At 38.8% G+C, this 19,776-nt stretch overlaps 1 protein-coding gene across 1 annotated transcript in view; it reads left to right on the forward strand.

Moving 5' to 3' along the window:
• The window catches only part of CARD19 (caspase recruitment domain family member 19), a 44,764-nt gene extending 28,913 nt beyond the window's left edge, over nucleotides 1–15,851 (forward strand). Inside the window, exons 4-7 of the mRNA XM_083352230.1 lie at nucleotides 6,690–6,749; nucleotides 8,159–8,230; nucleotides 9,576–9,687; nucleotides 12,290–15,851. Coding sequence (XP_083208356.1) covers nucleotides 6,690–6,749; nucleotides 8,159–8,230; nucleotides 9,576–9,687; nucleotides 12,290–12,335 — 290 coding nt within the window. The 3' untranslated portion in view covers nucleotides 12,336–15,851. The remainder of the gene's footprint in view (nucleotides 1–6,689; nucleotides 6,750–8,158; nucleotides 8,231–9,575; nucleotides 9,688–12,289) is intronic.
• The last annotated feature ends 3,925 nt before the right edge of the window (nucleotides 15,852–19,776 follow it).

Below are 19,776 nucleotides of genomic sequence, written 5' to 3' on the forward strand. Positions count from 1 at the left end.
AAAATGTGCATATAACTCAGTGTAGCCCACAAAGCAAAATTCAACGTGGTAAATATTAGTTAAAGGAGGGGAAACTTGAGATATGTACTTAGGCCTAGCTTCAGTGTGAGTTATAGCAGGATCTGAAAACTAAGAAGCCATAACTCTGGGTGCAACCCAAATTTTTGTCCAGACTGTAAATCTTTCATTTCTGCTTAATTATGTGCCATGCTTGTTTATATGCCATCAGAACAATGTTGACTCTCAACAACCTTCTCCAGGATGATCTGTCCCCAGCTTAGTCCTTCAGGTCTTCTTGTGGTATATCCATTGCCACTGTAATTGAATCCATCCACCTTATTGCTAGTTGTCTTTTTTCTCTTTCCTTCAACCTTTCCCAACATTATGGACTTCTGAAGGGAGCTGACACTTCACATATTGTGTCCAGAATACGATGATTGAGCCTGGTCTTTTGAGCTTCCAAATGAGAATTCTGGAGGGTTCGTTTGTTTGTTTTCTGGACTACCTATAACAGTCTTTGCCAACGCCAGAGTTTAAAAGAATCAATATTCTTCCTGTCCTGCTTCTTCCGTAGAGCGTCACAGGGGAAACCATTGCCTACACAACACTGATCTTTGTAGGTATAGACATATTCTGGTAACTGACTACCTTTCTAGGGCCTTTGTAGCTCTTCTACCAAGTGCTATTCTGCAGCATTTTTTTGGCTGCTGGTTCTTTTCCTGTCAATAGTTGATTTTAGAAGGTAAACCTAACCACAATACAATACTTTCATTCCCAGGTCAGAGGCTGTTTTTTGTAGCCATTGTCATGACTTTGACCTTTGTTGTATTTATTCTAGCTTTTCACTGTGTTCTTTGATTTTTAAGTCCTTGAGATAATTTACATACTATTTTCATTTTCATCTATCCAAGTACTGTCATAAGCATAGGGTAGGCTGTCAATATTTCTTTGTCCAATTTTAATCTTCCAGTCCAGTTTCCTTTCGTATATTTAGCTGCTGTTGCTGTTGCTGCTGCTGTTGTTTTTGCCTAAGGACTGTCTGGAGTAGCTCCTATAGATTTTTGACAAAATTTTAGAACTGGTTTACCTTTGCCTCCTTCCTAGGGCTGAGAGTGAGTGATCAGCCCAAGGTCACCCAGTTGGCTTTAGGCCTGACTTGTGGTCTCAGATTTCTAGCCTGGTACATTAACCCAGAGGCCCCCAACCTTTTGGGCACCAGGGACCTGTTCCATGGAGAACGATTTTTCCACAGACCAGAAAGTGCATGGTCTTGTGTGCTGCCTGCATCCCATAGATGGGGCTTTGGTTGTTTCTGCGGACTGGTTGCTGTCATGCCGCAGCCCGGTACTGGTCCACGGACCAGGGGTTGGGACCCCTGTTGCGGAACAATTAACATTCCGACCAGAGGAGGATGGACCGTGGTTCATTTGCATGGTGAATATCAAAGAAAGGCTATTGTAAAACCTTTAATGAGAAAACAAAGGACCTAAACTGACTACATTCTCTCATCAGGCAGAAGAGAAAAGTAAAGAAGTAACTGTGAGAAACTTTTTTAGGCATGCGCACAAAACAGTCTGAAACCATAACATAGCAGGACATAGCTGGATTCACTATGGTTACATGATAAGATAATAACACAGGTGCAGAGAGCAGGGGGAAATGTACAGATAGAAATGAACGAAGCTGGCAAAACTAAAAAAACACGCAGTGACATCCCATTCTTTTGTCAGCAAAGCAGAAACTCAGATAAGGCACAACTTCTTGCGCAGATACTCGTGTTGGGCTGTAGGAAGTGATTTGTTCAGCATATCAGCAATCTGGTCATGTGTAGGCACATACTGCCTTAAACATTACACCAAACCGACTCTCATACTTAGCATATAGATATAATGGCCTCTTGAATGGTGGGCCACGCCTGGGCTATGCCCTACCACTGCCTCCCAAACTCTATCTTTGCCGCTGGGGGAAGCAGCAGTGAAGTGCTCCATGCGTGGGGGGGGAGCAGCAGCGGCAGCTAAGGAATATTTGGAAGCTTGGCCAGGAATCAGGCAAATTGGCCATCAGCAGACAGTAGAGATAAACCTGTTTTCCATGCCATTTAAAAGATAAAACCAGAAGTCAGAAAAGCAAACACATTCTCACTGGCAGCCAAGACCAAAATAAGCAAGAAACAGCACCAGATAAACAGTCAAAGAAACAACACCCAAGCCCAAGGAACCATAAATGAAGAAGCCACATCACAACCAGGGCTAGCAGAGCAGTCTATTGTATATAATCAGACAATTGACAGCAAATCCCATTCTCCATGCCTGGATAATGTTGCCCAGCCTGATAATGAAACATTTGCAGTTAAGCAAACAAGTTCAGAAATTAGCAAGAATTCAATATCCAACATATCCAATCTATCCTTTCATTTTGTTGGCAAACTACAAGAGTGAATTGTTCAAATAAATATATTGCAGTTAGCAAAGAGGAATCATAGATGTACTGTACTCCCCTTAATAATTCGCAGGTGTTCAATGTAGAAAATATATTTGCGTTAAAATATTATGATGTCAGTTCAATTGATTTGGTATGCAAGCTTCTCTTTTGTGGTTGCTGTAATAAACAGGCATTGCACTGTTTCTGGCATACCAGCTTATCTAAAACAGTGTCAAGAACTGCAGTTCCTGATTACTTTTTTCTGAATTGTAAGGGAAGGAAAATTTCTTGATTATCAAATTATGTTCATTTCAAATGTTATTTCTATGACTTCCTTCCAACAGTCTGGAATCAGAATAATATTGCTTAGTTTGACTGTTGTTAAGCTTTAAGATGGGGTTACTTTTTAGCACTGTACATCATTTGTCAGGTTTCTCAGTTCATAGTAAACTATTTGTACAATGGACAGGAGAAGCTTCATTGAAAACCAGATGTATCGATGTGGTTTTCTGCTCCTGTCCATAATAATACCAAAGTAATGAAGCTTGCATTGTGACATAACACGACATGACTCTGCTCTTTTGCACTTGTATGATTACATGGCATACAAGTACATAAAGGTTAGAGTTTGCAAGGCAATGCATGTTTCATCCTTGCCTCCCCCAGACAGCCTTGACTTTTCTTTATAATTTATCTATTAGTTGCCTGGACTTAGTTGTTAGTATGTTGTATTGCTCTCCTAGTTAAAATAGTGTCAAGAACTGTAATATTTGATATCTGCTATAGAAGTAATAGAATAAAACAGAGGTCCCCAACCTTTTGAGCACCAGGGATCAGTTCCATTGAGAGAGGTTTTTCTATGGACCGGAGGGGGCGTGGTTTCATGTACTGCATGCTTCTCGTGGATGGGGCTTTGCTTATTTGCATGGACCGGTTTCAGACACGCCGTGGCTCAGTGCCAGTCCATGGACCAGGGATTGGGGACCCCTGGAATAAAAAATTTGAGTGGTTGATTTATGTTCCTTTAAATCAGGGGTCTCCAATCCCTGGTCCGTGAACCAGTACCACAGCATGCCAGCAACCGATCCGCACAAACAAGCAAAGCCCCATCCGCAGGTAGCACACAAAACCATGCACCCTCTGGTCCACGGAAAATCCTCCCTCCACGGAACTGGTACCCCAGCCTTTTGGGCACCTGTGCTTTAAATAGTCCAGGCTATAGCAAGCACGTGAGGCTTGAGCAATAGACTAGCAAAGAGCATCTCTGACCTATTGCAATATACTTGACTGTCTTGAAGGACAGGTTTAGTAATCATACTTGTATCCTGTATTTTTCCCAAGGAATTGAGACCACCAACTGCTTCTGACAGAAGCAGGGAGGGAGCTCAACTAAGTTTTATGGGCAATAAGTTGCAAACACAGCTGTGGAACAAACTATGAGCTGACAAAAAATTGTAACCCGTTCCATTGAACTCAATACAATTTACTCCTTGGAAGGCAGTGCATAAAATTATACCGTAGTATTGTTTGGAAAAATCATTATTAGCTTATATAGTGATAGCAATAAAATACCCAATTGCCATTGTCTGTGTCACAGCAATGATGGGAATTAGGAACATGCTTCATTTTAAAGGCCTTTATTAGACATATGGATTGTCTGGTGTTAAGTGATTTGAATCTTTTAATTTAATACAACATTGTTCCACTGTACCTTGCAGTGGAAAGGCTATAACCAACGGGGCATATTGCCTCTCTAGTAACTGTTTCACAATTTTCCTATTCCTGAAAGTGGCAAATATAAGGGCTTATATTTTCAAAAGCTTTCCAAACGTATTTTGTTGTTAAGAAGGCAAAAAAAACCCACTCCTCTGCTTTTTAGCCTCTGTGAAAGCGCAAAAGTTAATCAGCTCCTTTTGTAGATTTAGTTCAACATGTTCCAGGAACAAAGTAAGGGGATCAGTCAGCCACATTTATTTTTGTCTTACGATTTTGGACTTGAGCTTTTCCCTTTTTTTAATAATAAAGAGCTAGACTTTTTGCATGGATTTCCAGTGCAAATTACATGTTACAGCTGTGTATAATGATACCCTGAGGCCTTGCTGTCAATTGTACAAGTCCCGTGGGTTTGCAGTGTACATGAGAAAAGAGACTGGAAGCATAGGTTTTCTACCACTTCTGTCAGCTGGAGCTTTTCCCTCCTGTAAGTGCTGGTTTCTGAGACCCATTCTTAGTGTTCAAACATTGATTTTGAATACCCCCTGGTAGAAACAGCACTGAGCTTGGTCTGTGAGGGATGAAGAGCATTTTCAGATAGAAAACAGCTGGCTTTTAAAGAAATGTCTGAGAATTGCACCAAGGGCACGTTCCAGCTATATGCAAACCAATATTAGGAGACATTGTGACAACATGGCAGTTAAAATTACATATTATGGAGTATCCAGATTTAGTCCAAATTCTCAGATGGCTTTTATTATCATACTGCTTCAATATTCCAGAATGCAAGTATCTGTGGCAGACATACTGTGCGGAAGGTTTCGAAAGTGGGATTAAAATAGTTCATTTTTTCTTATGGCAACTAAGTTAAAGTTTGACATGCTAAGTACTGTATGTTCTACTTACTGCTAATAGTGATTGAACACAATCGTGACTCAAAGCTAACCACATCTAGAGGTCTTACAGGTAATCCTTGACTAAGACACAATTGGTACTGGAATTTTGGTCTTAAGTTGTGTAGCAATTGTAAGTCAAGGCACCATGTGATTGGACTCAAATTTAGGACCGTTTTTATAGTGGTTGTTAAGCAAGTCACCATGATAATTAAACAAACCATTGTTGCTAAGAGAGAACCACATGGTCATAAACATGAGCCCATTTTAGCTAATGGGTGCTAGAAAATGGCAAAAAAATGTCAGAAAATGTTATGTGACTATGGGATACTCCAACCAGGTACAGCAGTCGTAACTTCAAGGATGGGTTGTAAGTAACTTTTTCCAAGTCCATTGTAACTTTGAACTGTCATTAAAATGACTGGTCGTAAATCGAGGACTTCCTGAAATTAGTTTCGGAGAGGGAGAAGTAAATCACAACACATCTGGAAAATAGGTTATTGATCGTGCATTTGGGGATAAAAAAAATCCAAACAAATACCAAAAGTTATGAATGAGATATAAATATCACAGAGAAATAAGTGACTACAGGAAGCTATAGCTATAATTGAAAATATCTTCCACAATTAAATCCTTTTGGAGTGAGAAGGAAAATTGGTTAGTTTGCCTTGCTGTGAAACAACTTAAAAAAAAAATCTCCATAGGAACAAGGCTTTTCAAGCCAGGCGAAGAAAGAGGAAGAAGGATGTTTAGGGGAAAAATGCTTTCAACATCAATCCTAGACCCTTTAGTTTAGTATGTGTACTTTTGCATGTATATAATCACTATTTATTTAATTTGAACTTTTTACCAGATATGGTTTGCTGGCTACAATTGCAGACATACAGAAAAAGCATATCAAATTGCAATCTACTGGTAATGCTGCTTTTTTTTAATGGCACAAATTAAATTCAACTGATTTCACATTACAAACTGCATTTTCTTATGTAGAACGTATGAATTTCTGGATGGAGCTTTTACAAAAAATATCCTGAAATTGCCAGTCAAGCATTGAAACATTTAATGTCATTTATAAAAGGTAAAGGTTCCCCCGCACATGCGTGCTAGTCGTTTCCAACTCTAGGGGCTGGTGCTCATCTCCGTTTCAAAGCCGAAGAGCCAGCATTTGTCCAAGGACGTCTCCGTGGTCATGTGGCCGGCATGACTAGACGCCAAAGGCACACAGAACGCTGTTACCTTCCCACTGGAGTGGTCCCTATTTTTCTACTTGCATTTTTACGTGCTTACGAACTGCTAGGTTGGCAGAAGCTGGGACGAGTAACAGGCGCTCACTCTGTTACGTGGCACTCGGGATTCGACCCGCCAAACTGCTGACCTTCTGATCGACAAGCTCAGCGTCTAACCCACTGAGCCACCGCGTCCCTTATGTCATTTATACCAAAATGCTTTTATGACAGAACCTTCTCTTTATATGCAGCAGCAAATCAGCAAAACACAAGTATGAAATAGGCTAAATATGGAAGATAATGTCCACCCGAGGGTTAGGGGCCATGTTGTCTTGATTATATTACTTTGGAAATTATTTTCACTTTTTTATGATTTGTTTCCGAAATTTGTTGGAATGTATATAGCACTAACTCGGTGTATTGCTTTTGTTTCTAGAAACCTCAGATTCCACAGGGATAAACCCTGAGAAGGAGAAATATATTCTAAATGACAGGGGTAAATAACATGTGTAAAATATTGTTGGCTGCATATGAATAATAAGGTTAACGAAAGTATTACCTTGATGCAATTAATTTTAATGACACTTTGTTTTAAACTTAAATTTACCTGTTGGCTGGGTTTCCTGGCAGGCTCCTGAGTGTTCAGATATGTGCATTACTTCCTCTTATGATACCTCCGCATATAATTTTTAAAAGGAACGTTCCCTTTAGCTGCCCCCTGGCTCCTGACTCCTTTTTTCTTTTCTTCCGTTCTTCCTTTGAAGCCAGAAGGCAGGAAAGCAACTCGGCAGGTAGAGGTTGTTAATGCTGTACCAAATCCAGCACTTTGTTAAGGAGCTTATTATAATGTGAAAAACTACACACCCAGCTCCTTTTCTATCCCCCAGTCAAAAGTATGTCAGGTTTCTCTCTCTCTCTTTTTTTCTTTTTAAAAAGACGTTCAATACTGTGCCATTAGGGCTGTGCCCGTTGACTTCATCCTAATGGCTACTATGAGTGATACTCATCTCCCAAATGGCTGAGGCCCTGCCCTTTATAGAATAATAATAATACACAAATACCATATTCGAACCCCTGGAGATCAGCCTTGGGTTACCAGTGGTCATCATTTGTAATTAAATGAGATAGGAATTGGCCTATATATCATCTAGTCTGAAAAAGGCTCAGCATCCATGGCTTTTACTATGTGGGCACAAATTGGATGGGGAAAAGAAATGTATCTCTGGATTTAGGGTCCCGTAACCAAGGATTCAATCTGGGTTAGTCACTAGGACAAGACGTTTACCTGAGGATGGGCTCCAGCGTGAGTCAAAACCTCTGCGTCCCGGTGACCGACCCAAATTGGATCCTGCAAGATTAGCCTGGGACACGTACATTTGCTTTCAGCTCTAATAATGCAAGCTTCTAAATTTCTGAAGCTCTGAAAAAATATTTTTGCATATTTAAACCAATTTACCAATTGTGTTTGGTTACATAACCCTTGGCAGATTTTTACACCTAACATGTGTGGATGTGAAAAGCATACAGTTGGCAGGGAGATTGTAGGAGGAGATATTTATCATTAGTCCTATCATATCCCCCTGTATCTTATTCAGCTCTGTGCCTGGGAAGGTGAACATGGATAGCCCATAGGAAAGGCATCTATAACTACATAGTTTCTATTAGACGGTATTATTTTACAGTTTAAACAGCCCAGGGAAGCCAAACTTATTTTATTAACGTATAATTTAAATCCCTGAAGAGATTTTCTTTTTGCAAGCTTTTTAAAAAGGCTGATGATAAAAAGAGTTACAAGGAATAAAGACGTCCATAATTCTAATTACATTAGGAAAAAAATGGTAATATATTGTGAAGTGTGAAGGAGAAAGCAAAGTACCCGCTGCTTTTATTTCTTTCCTTTTCTAGGTCCTGCGTTCTTTCTTGCCTGCTTCAGTGTTGCTGCAGGGTTAGCATTCTTCATGTATTGCTGGAATCCAGGTAATAAAACTTTGATATTTGACTTGAGCCAGTTTAAAAGAGGGCTCTGTTAGCTTTCTGTCAAACACATTTTAGCGCAGCTCTAACCTTGGTGGGTGTGGGCTGAGCAAGGAGGGGAATGCATGCAATTAAAGCACAAAGCGTGTCCCAGTAAAATCCGTCATTTTCTTAAACTCTTATCTGCTTTTGTCATAGGTTGATTTCTCTGTCTCATTCACTTTTCCTTATTTTATATTGACATTCCCTTGTCATCAGAATTCAAAGTTTTATTTTTGATAGCCTGCAATTCAATTGTTAATTTGGTATATTATTGTAAGACCACACCTGGAATACTGCAGCCAATTTTGGTCACCATATCACAAAAAAGATGTTGAGAGTTTGGAAAAAAAATCAGAGAAGAGCAACTAAGATGATCAAAGGCCTGGAAACTAAAACATACGAAAAACGGCTGTGGGACTTGGGTTTGGCTAGCTATGCTGGCTCAGGAATTCTGGGAGTTTAAGTCCACGAGTCATAGAAGAGTCAAGGTTGCCTACCCTTGGCTAGTCTAAAGAAAAGAAGAAATAGGGGAGACATGATAGCAGTGTTCCATTATCTGAGGGGCTGCCACAAGGTAGAGGGGGCCAGGTCGTTCACCAAAGCACCAGAGGGAAGGATGAGAAACAATGTTTGGAAACTGATCAAAGAGAGAAGCAACCTGAAATTAAGGAGAAACTTCCTGATAGTGAGGACAATCAGCTTACCCCCAGAAATCGTCACTGGAGATTTTCAAGAAGAGGCTAGACATTCAGCTGTCTGAGATGGTATAGGTTCTCCTGCTTGGAGCAGGGGGCTGGACTAGAAGACCTCCAAGGTTCTATTCTATTCTATTCTATTCTATTCTATTCTATTCTATTCTATTCTATTCTATTCTATTCTATTCTATTCTATTCTATTCTATTCTATTGACATTAGCACTCTTGGGAATTACCTTTCTTTTCAGTTTTGGTAAACAGAAATGTTTTTCTGTCCATAATTGAAAAGATAAGATTATTGAACACATGAGAGTGTTTTGCATATCTTTAGACACTTTAACATGTTAACACATATGTTAAAGTTGTAACTTGATTTACAGGTTTGTCTGTTTAGATCAAACAATCCATCATTCAGAATTGGCTTAAATATTCTTCTGTAGAAGTCAGTTGTCACTATATTTATAATTGATTCTCCCTGAGTAAAACTTTAGCAAGATATTTTTGTGAAATATTTGTTGAAAGAAAATCCATTATGCTTTACATATCTGATTCACTTTTTTCTACCTTTCCATCAATATTATTATTCCATTCATATTATTGTTTCATTTTAGACTCCAGAGTCCTGGGAAAAGCCAAGAAGGTGCTGGGATTTTCCCCAATTATCATAGGAAGACATGTTAGCAACATCTGTATGTTATACATGGAAGATTCATCAGGAAGACAGTAAGAATAAACAGGGCAGCATCAAATTTCCATGCCAATAGCATGGATGCTTCGCAAGCAATTACATTTTTTTATACCAAAGCTATAACTCAGTTGCTTTAGCAGTCTTTGCTGCTTCAAAGGGCTTTCAGAAGATCACTTGTACTTGCCTTTTACTTGTGGAGCAGATATTTTATTTTTGTACAAGCTTTTTTTTAAAAAATATTTATCACCTTGATATTTTAATGCAACTAAGCATTTTAACATGCCCTAATTCATTGCAAAGTCTTGAGAGTCATATATTGCATTTTGCCATTTTCTGTTTCGAGATTAACTGAAAGTTCCTGCTTAGGCTAGTACTGAATGATGGAGCCCTGCCTTGTGTGTCCATGGTTGATGTGTGTCATTATGAAGAGGATAATGACCTCTGTATGAAAGCTGTTCTGAATGCTCTGCTTCATTGAGAACAAGTGGAAGATTCCCACCTCATATGAGTGACAACCTTGAGTGGTGATGATAAAACCCATCAAGTTTTGTGTATGAGCTAATCCGTTATCAATTGTTGGGGATTCTCTTTGTAAATAGCAAATGTAATTCTATTAGACAAGAAATAATGTTTGAAACAACACCCAAAATGTATAAGCAGTTATAAGCAGATGCTAGGTGCAAATCAACCAAAAGCCTTAATGAAACATGGAGTGCATAGTATTATTTTTAAATGTTAAAAGAATGCTGTATTCTTTGTGTTTAATAGACTCTGGGCGATCACTGATATGAATAACCTAGACAAAAATAAGCATTTGTCAGCATTTGCTTCTTAGTCCAACAGTATAAGATTTGGTATTATGGTCCAGACAGAACCTTAAGTCTGTGGCCAAGAATTTAACAAAGCTAATTAATGCCTTCAAAAGGATAACCGAGTCAGTCTATGCAACTAAACATGACTACCCACTTTGTAAAGTCATCTGCTTTTGAGGACCGTAAACTGCCTCATACATCTGAAGGGTTCTGTTGCATGAAAAATTTCATTTCTCAGAAGCTCATTTTACGTGCACATTCTGTATAGCCATTTCATGGAGCATCTAGACCAGGGGTAGGCAATCTCGGCTCTTTTATGACTCATGGACTTCAACTCCCAGAATTCCTGAGCCAGCCAGGAATTCTGGGAGTTGAAGTCCATGAGTCATAAAAGAGCCGAGGTTGCCTACCCCTGATCTAGAGTATTTCATCACCCTTTTGCCCTTTTGCCTTGTCTTAACAAGGGCAATCTGTGTAGCTGGAAAGACTTAAGCACATGAAGCTTCAAAGGTGTGGTATAATATAGGAGACTACATATCTTTAAAACTCAGGACTGCTACACTGGCGATAATGATCTGTGCGCTTCCTCTACCTATTTCCATGAATTCCTCAGCTGTGAGAATGCACACTGGATTTGTACGTGCATCATTTTTTTTTCTTATATTGGAATTCGGAAGGTTTGTACACTTAAAATTTATGCCACATCCTGCCTTTCCCTGATTTTCACCTTTGATACTCCGAATAAGTGGAATTTTTTCTTAGGTGAATGTAGAAGTGGCCATTCTTAAGGGATTAAGTTGTTGTTTAAAACATAACAACTCTATGGGGGATTAAGTGGAAGGTGCTGGCTTGCTTTTAAGTATTTTAAAATTCCCCAGATCCACTTTTTTAAAGAAGGAAAAGGTGCTGCACAATTGTATAAAACACTTGCGTGCCTGATCATGAAGGCTACTTTCTTTGGAGAACTGAAGAAGAAACAGAAGGGTGAAAAAGAGGGTTGAAATGAACAGGAATAGCAGGTAGGAGCTGGAGTATATTCCACTCTAGTCTGCACACAGAAGGAAGTTGTTTTACAGTAAACTTCTTTCCAGTAACCATTCACTGGAAATGAATGGAACAGGAACTGCATTGCAGATTTTCAAGCAACAGCAGCAATGTTGAAAAGCAACAGTGTGCAAAAGATTCACATCTAAACACAAGCTTTTAGTTTCATATTTTCAGTTGCCCACATGTTATTGTCACAGCTTAAAGTTGGCTTGTTTTTGAACTGAAAGTTGAACTGAATTCATCCTTATGGACTCTTTTTTTTTTCTTGGCAACAAGACAGATATTTTTTTGCTGATGTTTTATTCCGGGATAATTTGTAAATTTCTCAGTCTGGTAACAATCCTGGACTTTCTTGCTAATGTGACATCAAAGAACTATCCAGTTCTAGTCTTTTTAGCATGTTGAGGTCAGCCATCTAGCTGGGCAGGTTCAAAATGCAATCACAAGCTACAGTTTAATTAAAAATGTCAGTGAATGCATACATTCATTGCATAGCCATAGTCAAAGAGAGGAACCCCGATGCTATTCTCTCCTGGACTTGAAATAATAGATTGTGCTTCCTTTGCCAAAACAACAGAAACTGGTTTAGTCATGGAATTTGACTATTCACAAATTTAGAGGCACTTTCTGAAGAGAAAATAAAATAAAATGATGCTATAGTGGTGATTGAAGATGCTTGCGCTGTAGCTTCATCAGTTATCCTGTTGTGTTTTGCATGTGCCTCTTGTTCTGGGTGAGTTGTTTAGCCCTTAAAAACCTTTTCTTCCTATCCTCATAGCTACAAAATTGTACCTGGCAAGAAACCTCCTAATGTATTTCCTTGAGTCACCACAGGATGGGGAGAGAGCACTGCAGGAGGCACATGACTAACTTTGCATTCATGTGCAGGATTCTTAAAAACTGATGTGTCGGCTACTTATTTTCTGCATAATAGGAGAAAGAATGCTGTAGCACTGCTCAGTCGGACCCCATCAATTTTAAAAGAATAATGATCTCTGGCCAATTGCCATTTTAAAGTACGGGCTTGATTTAGAAAAGAAATACAGCTTGTTTTGGTTACAAAGTTGGTTGTAGTAGAAGCATGACGTCATGGTTCCGATAGATGAGACCAGTAAAAACAGAATTCCAAGGCAAGAGGTTTCCTTAAAGAACATATTTATTGGCTACAAAGTATCGGTACAGTGAAAAGTGAAACCAAAGGTTACAATGTTATAAAGTTGGACTTCCCACACCATTGCTATGTCATAAATCACATTCCCCAATAAACTACTTTGGCGGGCTTTCTAACGGAAAGCTCAGCCGGCCAAAACCCAGGCAGCAACGACCTTAGTTCCCACAGGACAATTTATTGTTTAGTCTAACTTTAGAACCACTCATTCACCCCCTCCCATTACTGTGGCAATCGAAAATGAAGCAAAAATGGCTCCAGCCAAGTTCCTTGCAGCGTTGACACATGAATTATACACGTGAAAATTTATGGAACCCTTTGTAGCATCAAAGCTCAAACTAAAATTCAATTTTGAAGCTTAAGTTATTCGTCCAGTCAAATTTAAAAAGCTTTTAATATGTACTTTATTAAAACTTTTAAACCAGAAGGTAACATCTAACACAAACTAATAGAACAAAGGGGGAAAAAGGAAAAAGCTACTAATCAAAGAAAAGCAAAAGATGTAAGAAAGAAAAAAGATATAAGGAGGCAGCTTTCAACATTCTTCATAGCAGTTATGACTACAAATATATTTTAACTTCATCATATTCTTCTTTTTATAATCTTTTCTGCATAAGTCCAAGTTGTTGTTGTTTTCAATTTTTATGCAAAAAAATCCATAAGAGGCCTTGAGTCAGTGAGTATAAAAGTATTTTTGAACTTGTAGGCTGGTTATATGACCAACTCTATAAAAAGAAACCTTAAAATGTACAGACCATCATTCACATAGCTTTTTTAAAAAAATAACATGCCTATCCTCTCACTTTAGCCAATATTCAAAAAAGTAATAGTCCAGTTATCCACAGGGTAAAGAGAAAAACATCCCATGAGGAGTCCTTGGTGTTCTCTGAGTTGGCTGTTTTCTTTCAGACATTTGATTATCTAAACTAGGTAACATCAACAGACAGTCGAGCACTGATGATGTTACCTAGTTTGGGTAATGAAATGTTTGCGAGAAAACAAGCTCAAAGAGCACTCATTTCAACCCTGAGCTACTACTAATATTCTCTACTGGTAAAAAAAAAAATCCCGTCTAGAATATTCTGGTGCTCAGTTATATGCAGTCCATATACACATGACATTAAAGTTTACTTAACATGTTATTTCTATACATAGTTCCTCTTCTTTGGATGATGTTTAATGAGATCCTGATAGCATCTGCACCACAAAGGTATTCCTAATATTACATTTGATGATGGAAGAGCCAAGTTCAGGTTGTATTCTACCCTGAAATGGCATCATTAATCTCCTATTCTGGCTTCCAAAAATTTGATTAAAATACCCCAAAGGAAGCAAATGCCACATTTACTAGCGCTGAGGATGTTGCTTAGCTGCATAATGAATGTCATTATGTTGCTGGTCCAATGTGAAACAAGAAATGCCCAGACATTTTCCATTACCCTTAAAGAAATTCTTAGGAGGCAATAACATTAGACCAAAGAGGTCCAGAATTTTTTCTTTCGGTGATTAGAAAAATATCTAATTTGTTATTTTATTATTTAACAATAAGATTGGGAGGGGTTCATCCCTATTTTCCAGGAATAGTTCACATGCCTATAGCCATCACTCCCCCACTGACAATGCCCTTAGAGCCTCATACTTCACCTTATGATTATTATTTTTTTAGATTCTTTAAATTAAATAATAAACAAGAAGCTGGCATCTGGTTGGAAGCTTTAAATTAAAAGTTGGAAGTTAAAAGCTGACATTGTTAAAGTGTATTTTAAACATTTTAAAAAGTAAAACATTGTGGTTGGTGCTGAAACCAAAACATGAGACTGTTTTATTTAAAGTGTGTTCATCTGCCCAGAAAGGGCAAAAAAAAGGTTTAAGCAATAAAAAGCATTTTGGACAATAGAAGAAAGCACTGTTGTATCAATTGGATCTGATTTGAAAGAGCTGCTTCAAAATATGCAGGAAGCTGGCAGTGATTTGTGAACACAGCTGTGTCTGTGCTTTAATGAATCACAGGTAAGAACTGTGTTTGGTACTGCTGTCCTTTCCAATATTTTTCTTCCAATACAGACTGGACCATTGCATAGCCCTAATATCCTGGCCACTTCTATTTACTTATTGAGTAAGGTTTATTTGAATGCACTATTTCAGTGCCATGCATTGTTATGTCTAATTTGGCTTAGGCATAGAAGACTCTTAGAAGTGATCCATCTGTTTTGAAAAAGAAAAAAACACAGTACCTTTCAGGTGGCTTGATATCGTGATGCTAGCAGACCAAACCTCTTGGTATGTTGAAGAAAACAAGATGGCATGTGGTAGTAGTTTTATCTGCTGATGATGCCAGCCATATTCCCTATACTGCCTGAATACTGCTCATAAATAAGAGTAAATAAGATAGCTGCGCAATATATGTGGAAATTGCTCTATGTTTAGCTTAAATATTCAAATAATCCAATGTCGGCCTTAAAATGTTTTTGGACTAATTCCAATTCCCCCCCCATTCAGTCCACATAAATACAATGTACATGGTATCTTGAAACCCGTTTGTTCCATATATTTTTTTACCAGATTTCAGGTGAAATTCATGCAGCATTAGATGTTTTTGTCATTTTTTTAAAATTATCCTTTAAATGTGGTTTAGGGATACAGTTTTGAGGGAGAGAAGAAAAGCTGCTGCTCACAGGGGCTGACCTGATGACCCAGTGTGGTTTTCAAATACTTTGATGAGAATATATTCATTTGCATTAAAAAAAACAAATGTTGGGAACTGCTGCTATAGATTTAACAAATGCTAATGAGAGATATGCTAAAAGAGATGACAATTCTAAGATGAAAAGAGGTTTCCAATTGGTCTACAAGGATGATTTTGCAATAAAAGAATAGATATCTATTAGGGCTCTGTGGTGTTCTGGATTTGAATGGGAAAACTGATGTTAGTCTTTCAAAGTCCAGCCAATAAATATTGTAGTAGTTTTTGAAATTTGCAAAATTGCTTTTTTTCCCCTTTAGAGTCTCCATCTCAGTGAATCAGGTAAAATGTTAAAACGTAATGGGTTGGTTACAGGAGAGATTCAGTTTTAAAATAGGTAATAGGAATATGTTGCATTAAAGGCAGCCTTTTACTTTTTTATGCCCTGATTCCCAGGATTTTATAACAAGGAAGCCACATAAATAAGTATCAGTCTCTACGTATTGAGTGGGTGTCAATCAGCATTGGACTTGGGAACTTTGTTTTTGTTATATTATTATTTATTTTCCTTTCAATCTATAAATGGAAGGGGGAAAGACCAAATGAAGTAAAATAGAAACAACAAAAATTAAAAACGAAATGTGCCTGTTAAAATAAATGTACATACAAGGTTCTTCTCAATAAATGTCCAGTATGAATGCAGTTTCAGGGGAAAGTTTTTCTCAGGCTGTAACATGCATAAAATACTTACATTCTTATTTATAATGAGTGTTTAATGTACCTGGTTGTATGTAATTAAAATATTATGTGTGTATAAAATTAAAATTTTAAAACCAAATTAAACATAATCTCGTGACACTTCTTTAACAGAAAAGCCATTAGCTCATTTTTTGTGTTTTATTGGAGAACTGAAATAAGAGAACTGTTATTTGGGAGGCCAACTGTTCTGCAACTCCCACAAGGGAGTGACCTAGAAATAAAAGGTTTTAGATGGAAAGGCAACACAAATACAATCCCACAATGAACACTGTCCTTCAGATAATGTTTGACTACAGTGTATCTCAAGAACAGTGGTTATAAAGCAGGGGGGGGCATTGATAAATTAAAAATAATAGCTGGCCACAAAGAATATCAATCAGCTGTTTGGCAAGTAGCAGAAGGGCATCAGTGAAGTGGTGCTGGTGGTGTTGGTGAGGCCTGAAGGTCGTCACAATATGTCCTTTCAGAGAGTCATGGCGGCAAAATATACCAAGCACTGGAGACGGATTTGCTGAGGTGATGCCAATGGGTTCCACAAGACTGGCAGCTCATATATGTTTGCATGGGCCTGACATACATGGTTGTTTAATTGCCAGAATCTTGACTATTGAGTTAGATCAATCCTTCATGCAATATGTTTCAATATTGTCCAATGAATAAGAGCCAAGACCAGTCAGTAAATTTCAGAGGCATTCAATATAGTTCTGATGAAAATATCTATGTACTGTATCATCTATGTATTGCTTTTCATCTAGCTATCTAGCTATCCCTGTTACCTATCTATCATCATGATGATGATAACTTTATTGTCACTTTGAATGTACACCAATTGGCATACATCAAAATGAAATTTTGTTGCATACAGCTCTCAAAGGGTCACCACCTCCCACTCAAATTTCACATTGTCTATTTTAGTCTCTAGGGAGTGAACGATGGCAAACAGGACAGATGGAAATGGGGCTCCATGTGGATTAGCCCTCAAATTCGCTTGTATTCTGACAACCTCGCCTTCTTTCCTTTTTCTGATCCTGACTCTTCCACCTTTTCCTTAAAGAGGCCTTGCTTCTTTTTGCCCCTGGAGCACGCTGCTGCCGCCGCCACCAACTCCTCCAAAAGCCTCTCTCTCTTCCTCTGGGCCTGCCGACAGCCTCATCCAGTTCCTTTGCTCCATAAGCTCCAGGTCCTCTCCTCCTCTGCCTCCTCTGGAAACAGCCCTGATTTGCAGTAGAATCCATCACTGGGCCAGCAGTCAGATCTTGCTGCTGGTAGATCATCTATGTATCATCTACCTATCTACCTACCACGGATACACAAAGTCCTCATGTTGCCCTCTTCATTTCTTTCACTTTAATATTGTCAACTGAGCACAACAGCAAGATGACAATTACTATCTGGGCTCTAATTCTTGCAAAGGTAAATAAGAGCCCATCCATTGTGGAAAGGAGTACTATTTTCATATTAGCTGCAATTGCCTCCTTAGAAGTTTTCTCCTGAAACTTTCACAATTGACAACTGCCGGATAGTCCCAATTGGGAAACGCAGGTCTGCCTGTTATCTTCTTTTTAAAATATAAAAAAATGTAAAAGATATATCTTGCAAAAAATATAAAAGACTTTGGAGGAATGCTGTATGAACTTGCTGGCTTTTTGAGGAAGTGAACATGTCACTGTGGTTTGTGGCTTATTCTCTAGAAAATATGTATGAAGCAAGATAATCCAGTGACTTCTTTGGTATAGACAGCTAGAGCTTTTGAGACATTTCTTCCATTTTTTTTCCTGATAAGCACAATAACATGAAGTATACAGTATGTTGACATCACTGTTCACAATGACTTCACAAAAATTTATGGCTAAGGATGACTCTTAAGTGTCTTTGATCTGAACCTTAGGAACAGAAACAATACTTTTCAGCAACTGAGAAGTCCCTAAATTTATGACTCTGTATTTAGGAAGAAAGGGACGCGGTGGCTCAGTGGGTTAGGACGCTGAGCTGGTCGATCAGAAGATTGGCAGTTTGGCGGGTCGAATCCCAAGTGCCGCGTAGCAGAGTGAGCGCCTGTTACTCATCCCAGCTTCTGCCAACCTAGCAGTTCGAAAGCACATAAAAAATGCAAGTAGAAAAATAGGGACCACTACGGTGGGACGGTAGCAGCGTTCCGTGTGCCTTTGGCATCTAATCATTCCAGCCACATGACCACAGAGACATCTTCGGACAAGCGCTGGCTCTTCGGCTTTGAAACGGAGATGAGCACCGGCCCCTAGAGTTGGAAACCACTAGTACGCATGCGCGGGGGAACCTTTACCTTTTTATTTAGGAAGAACATCATGGGGCACCGAAGCTTAGGTGATAAAAGGTCCTGATGAAGAAACTGAAGGTCTTGATTGAATGCAATTCAGTGGTAAAAAAGTAAAAAACCAAATGCACAAGTATAGAATAGGTGGTATGTGGCTCAACAGCAGTAACTATGATAGGGATCTATGAGTCCTAAGGGGCAACCACTTAAATATAAGCCAGCATTTTGCTGCAGCTGCCAAAAATGCAGTCTTAGGCTGCATAAACAGAGGGATAGTATCAAAGTCATGTGAAGCGTTAGTACTGCTTTATAGTGGTTTGGTAAAACCACATTTGGAATATTTTGTCCAATTTTGGCCAGCACGATATAAAAAAGATGTTAAGACTAGAATGAGTGCAGAGAGGAGCAACTTAGATGATTGGGGACTGGAGCTAAAACTTGATGAGCAGTTGTGGGAATAGATATGTCTAGACTAACAAAGAGAAGGACTAGGGTGACTTGAAAGCAGTCTTCAAATATTTGAGGGGCTGTCAATCAGAAGAGAGGGTCAACTTATTCTCCAAAGCACCTTAGGGCAGGACAAGAAGCAATGGATGGAAACTAATCAAGCAGAGAACCAACCTAGAACTAAGGACAAATTTCCTGATAGTGAGAATAATTAATCAGTGGAACATCTTGCCTCCATAAATTGTGGGTGCTCCATCACTGGAGGTTCCTAAGAAAGGATTGGATAGGTATTTCCCTCCTCTTTTTTTGTAATACTGCTAAATTTCTCCTGCTTCAAACTGAGGGAAGGAAATATTAAAAGGGCAGAAAAATATATTTCCTAAAAAGATATTGAAGAACCAGAAAAACATGCCCACTTTTCTTAATAGCCCAGGTCTCCTTCCCTCAAGCAGAAAACCAGTTCTATAGATATACAAATGTAAACAATCAAGAAGCTGGGAGCTAGAAGCTTAGGAAGACAAAGGCCTAAAATCTACATACCTCAGCCCCAGGAAAGCAGGATATGACCCTTGGACATAATCATAATCATAATCATAAGTTGGAAGGGACCTTGGAGGTCATCTAGTCCAACCCCCTGCTAAGGCAGGAAACCCTATACCATTTCAGGCAAATGGCTGGCCAGTCTCTTCTTAAAAACTTCCAGTGTTGGAGCATTCACCACTTCTGGAGGCAGGTTGTTCCACTGGTTAGTTGTTCTAACTGTCAGGAAGTTTCTCCTTAGTTCTAGGTTGCTTCTCTCTTGACTAGTTTCCATCCATTGCTTCTTGTCCTGCTTTCAGGTGCTTTGGAGAATAGTTGGCTCCCTCTTCTTTGTGGCAGCCCCTGAGATATTGGAACACTGCTATCATGTCACCC

The sequence above is a fragment of the Vipera ursinii genome (genome assembly GCF_947247035.1).
Source record: "Vipera ursinii genome assembly, chromosome: 2".
NCBI classification, from domain to species: Eukaryota; Metazoa; Chordata; class Lepidosauria; order Squamata; family Viperidae; genus Vipera; species Vipera ursinii.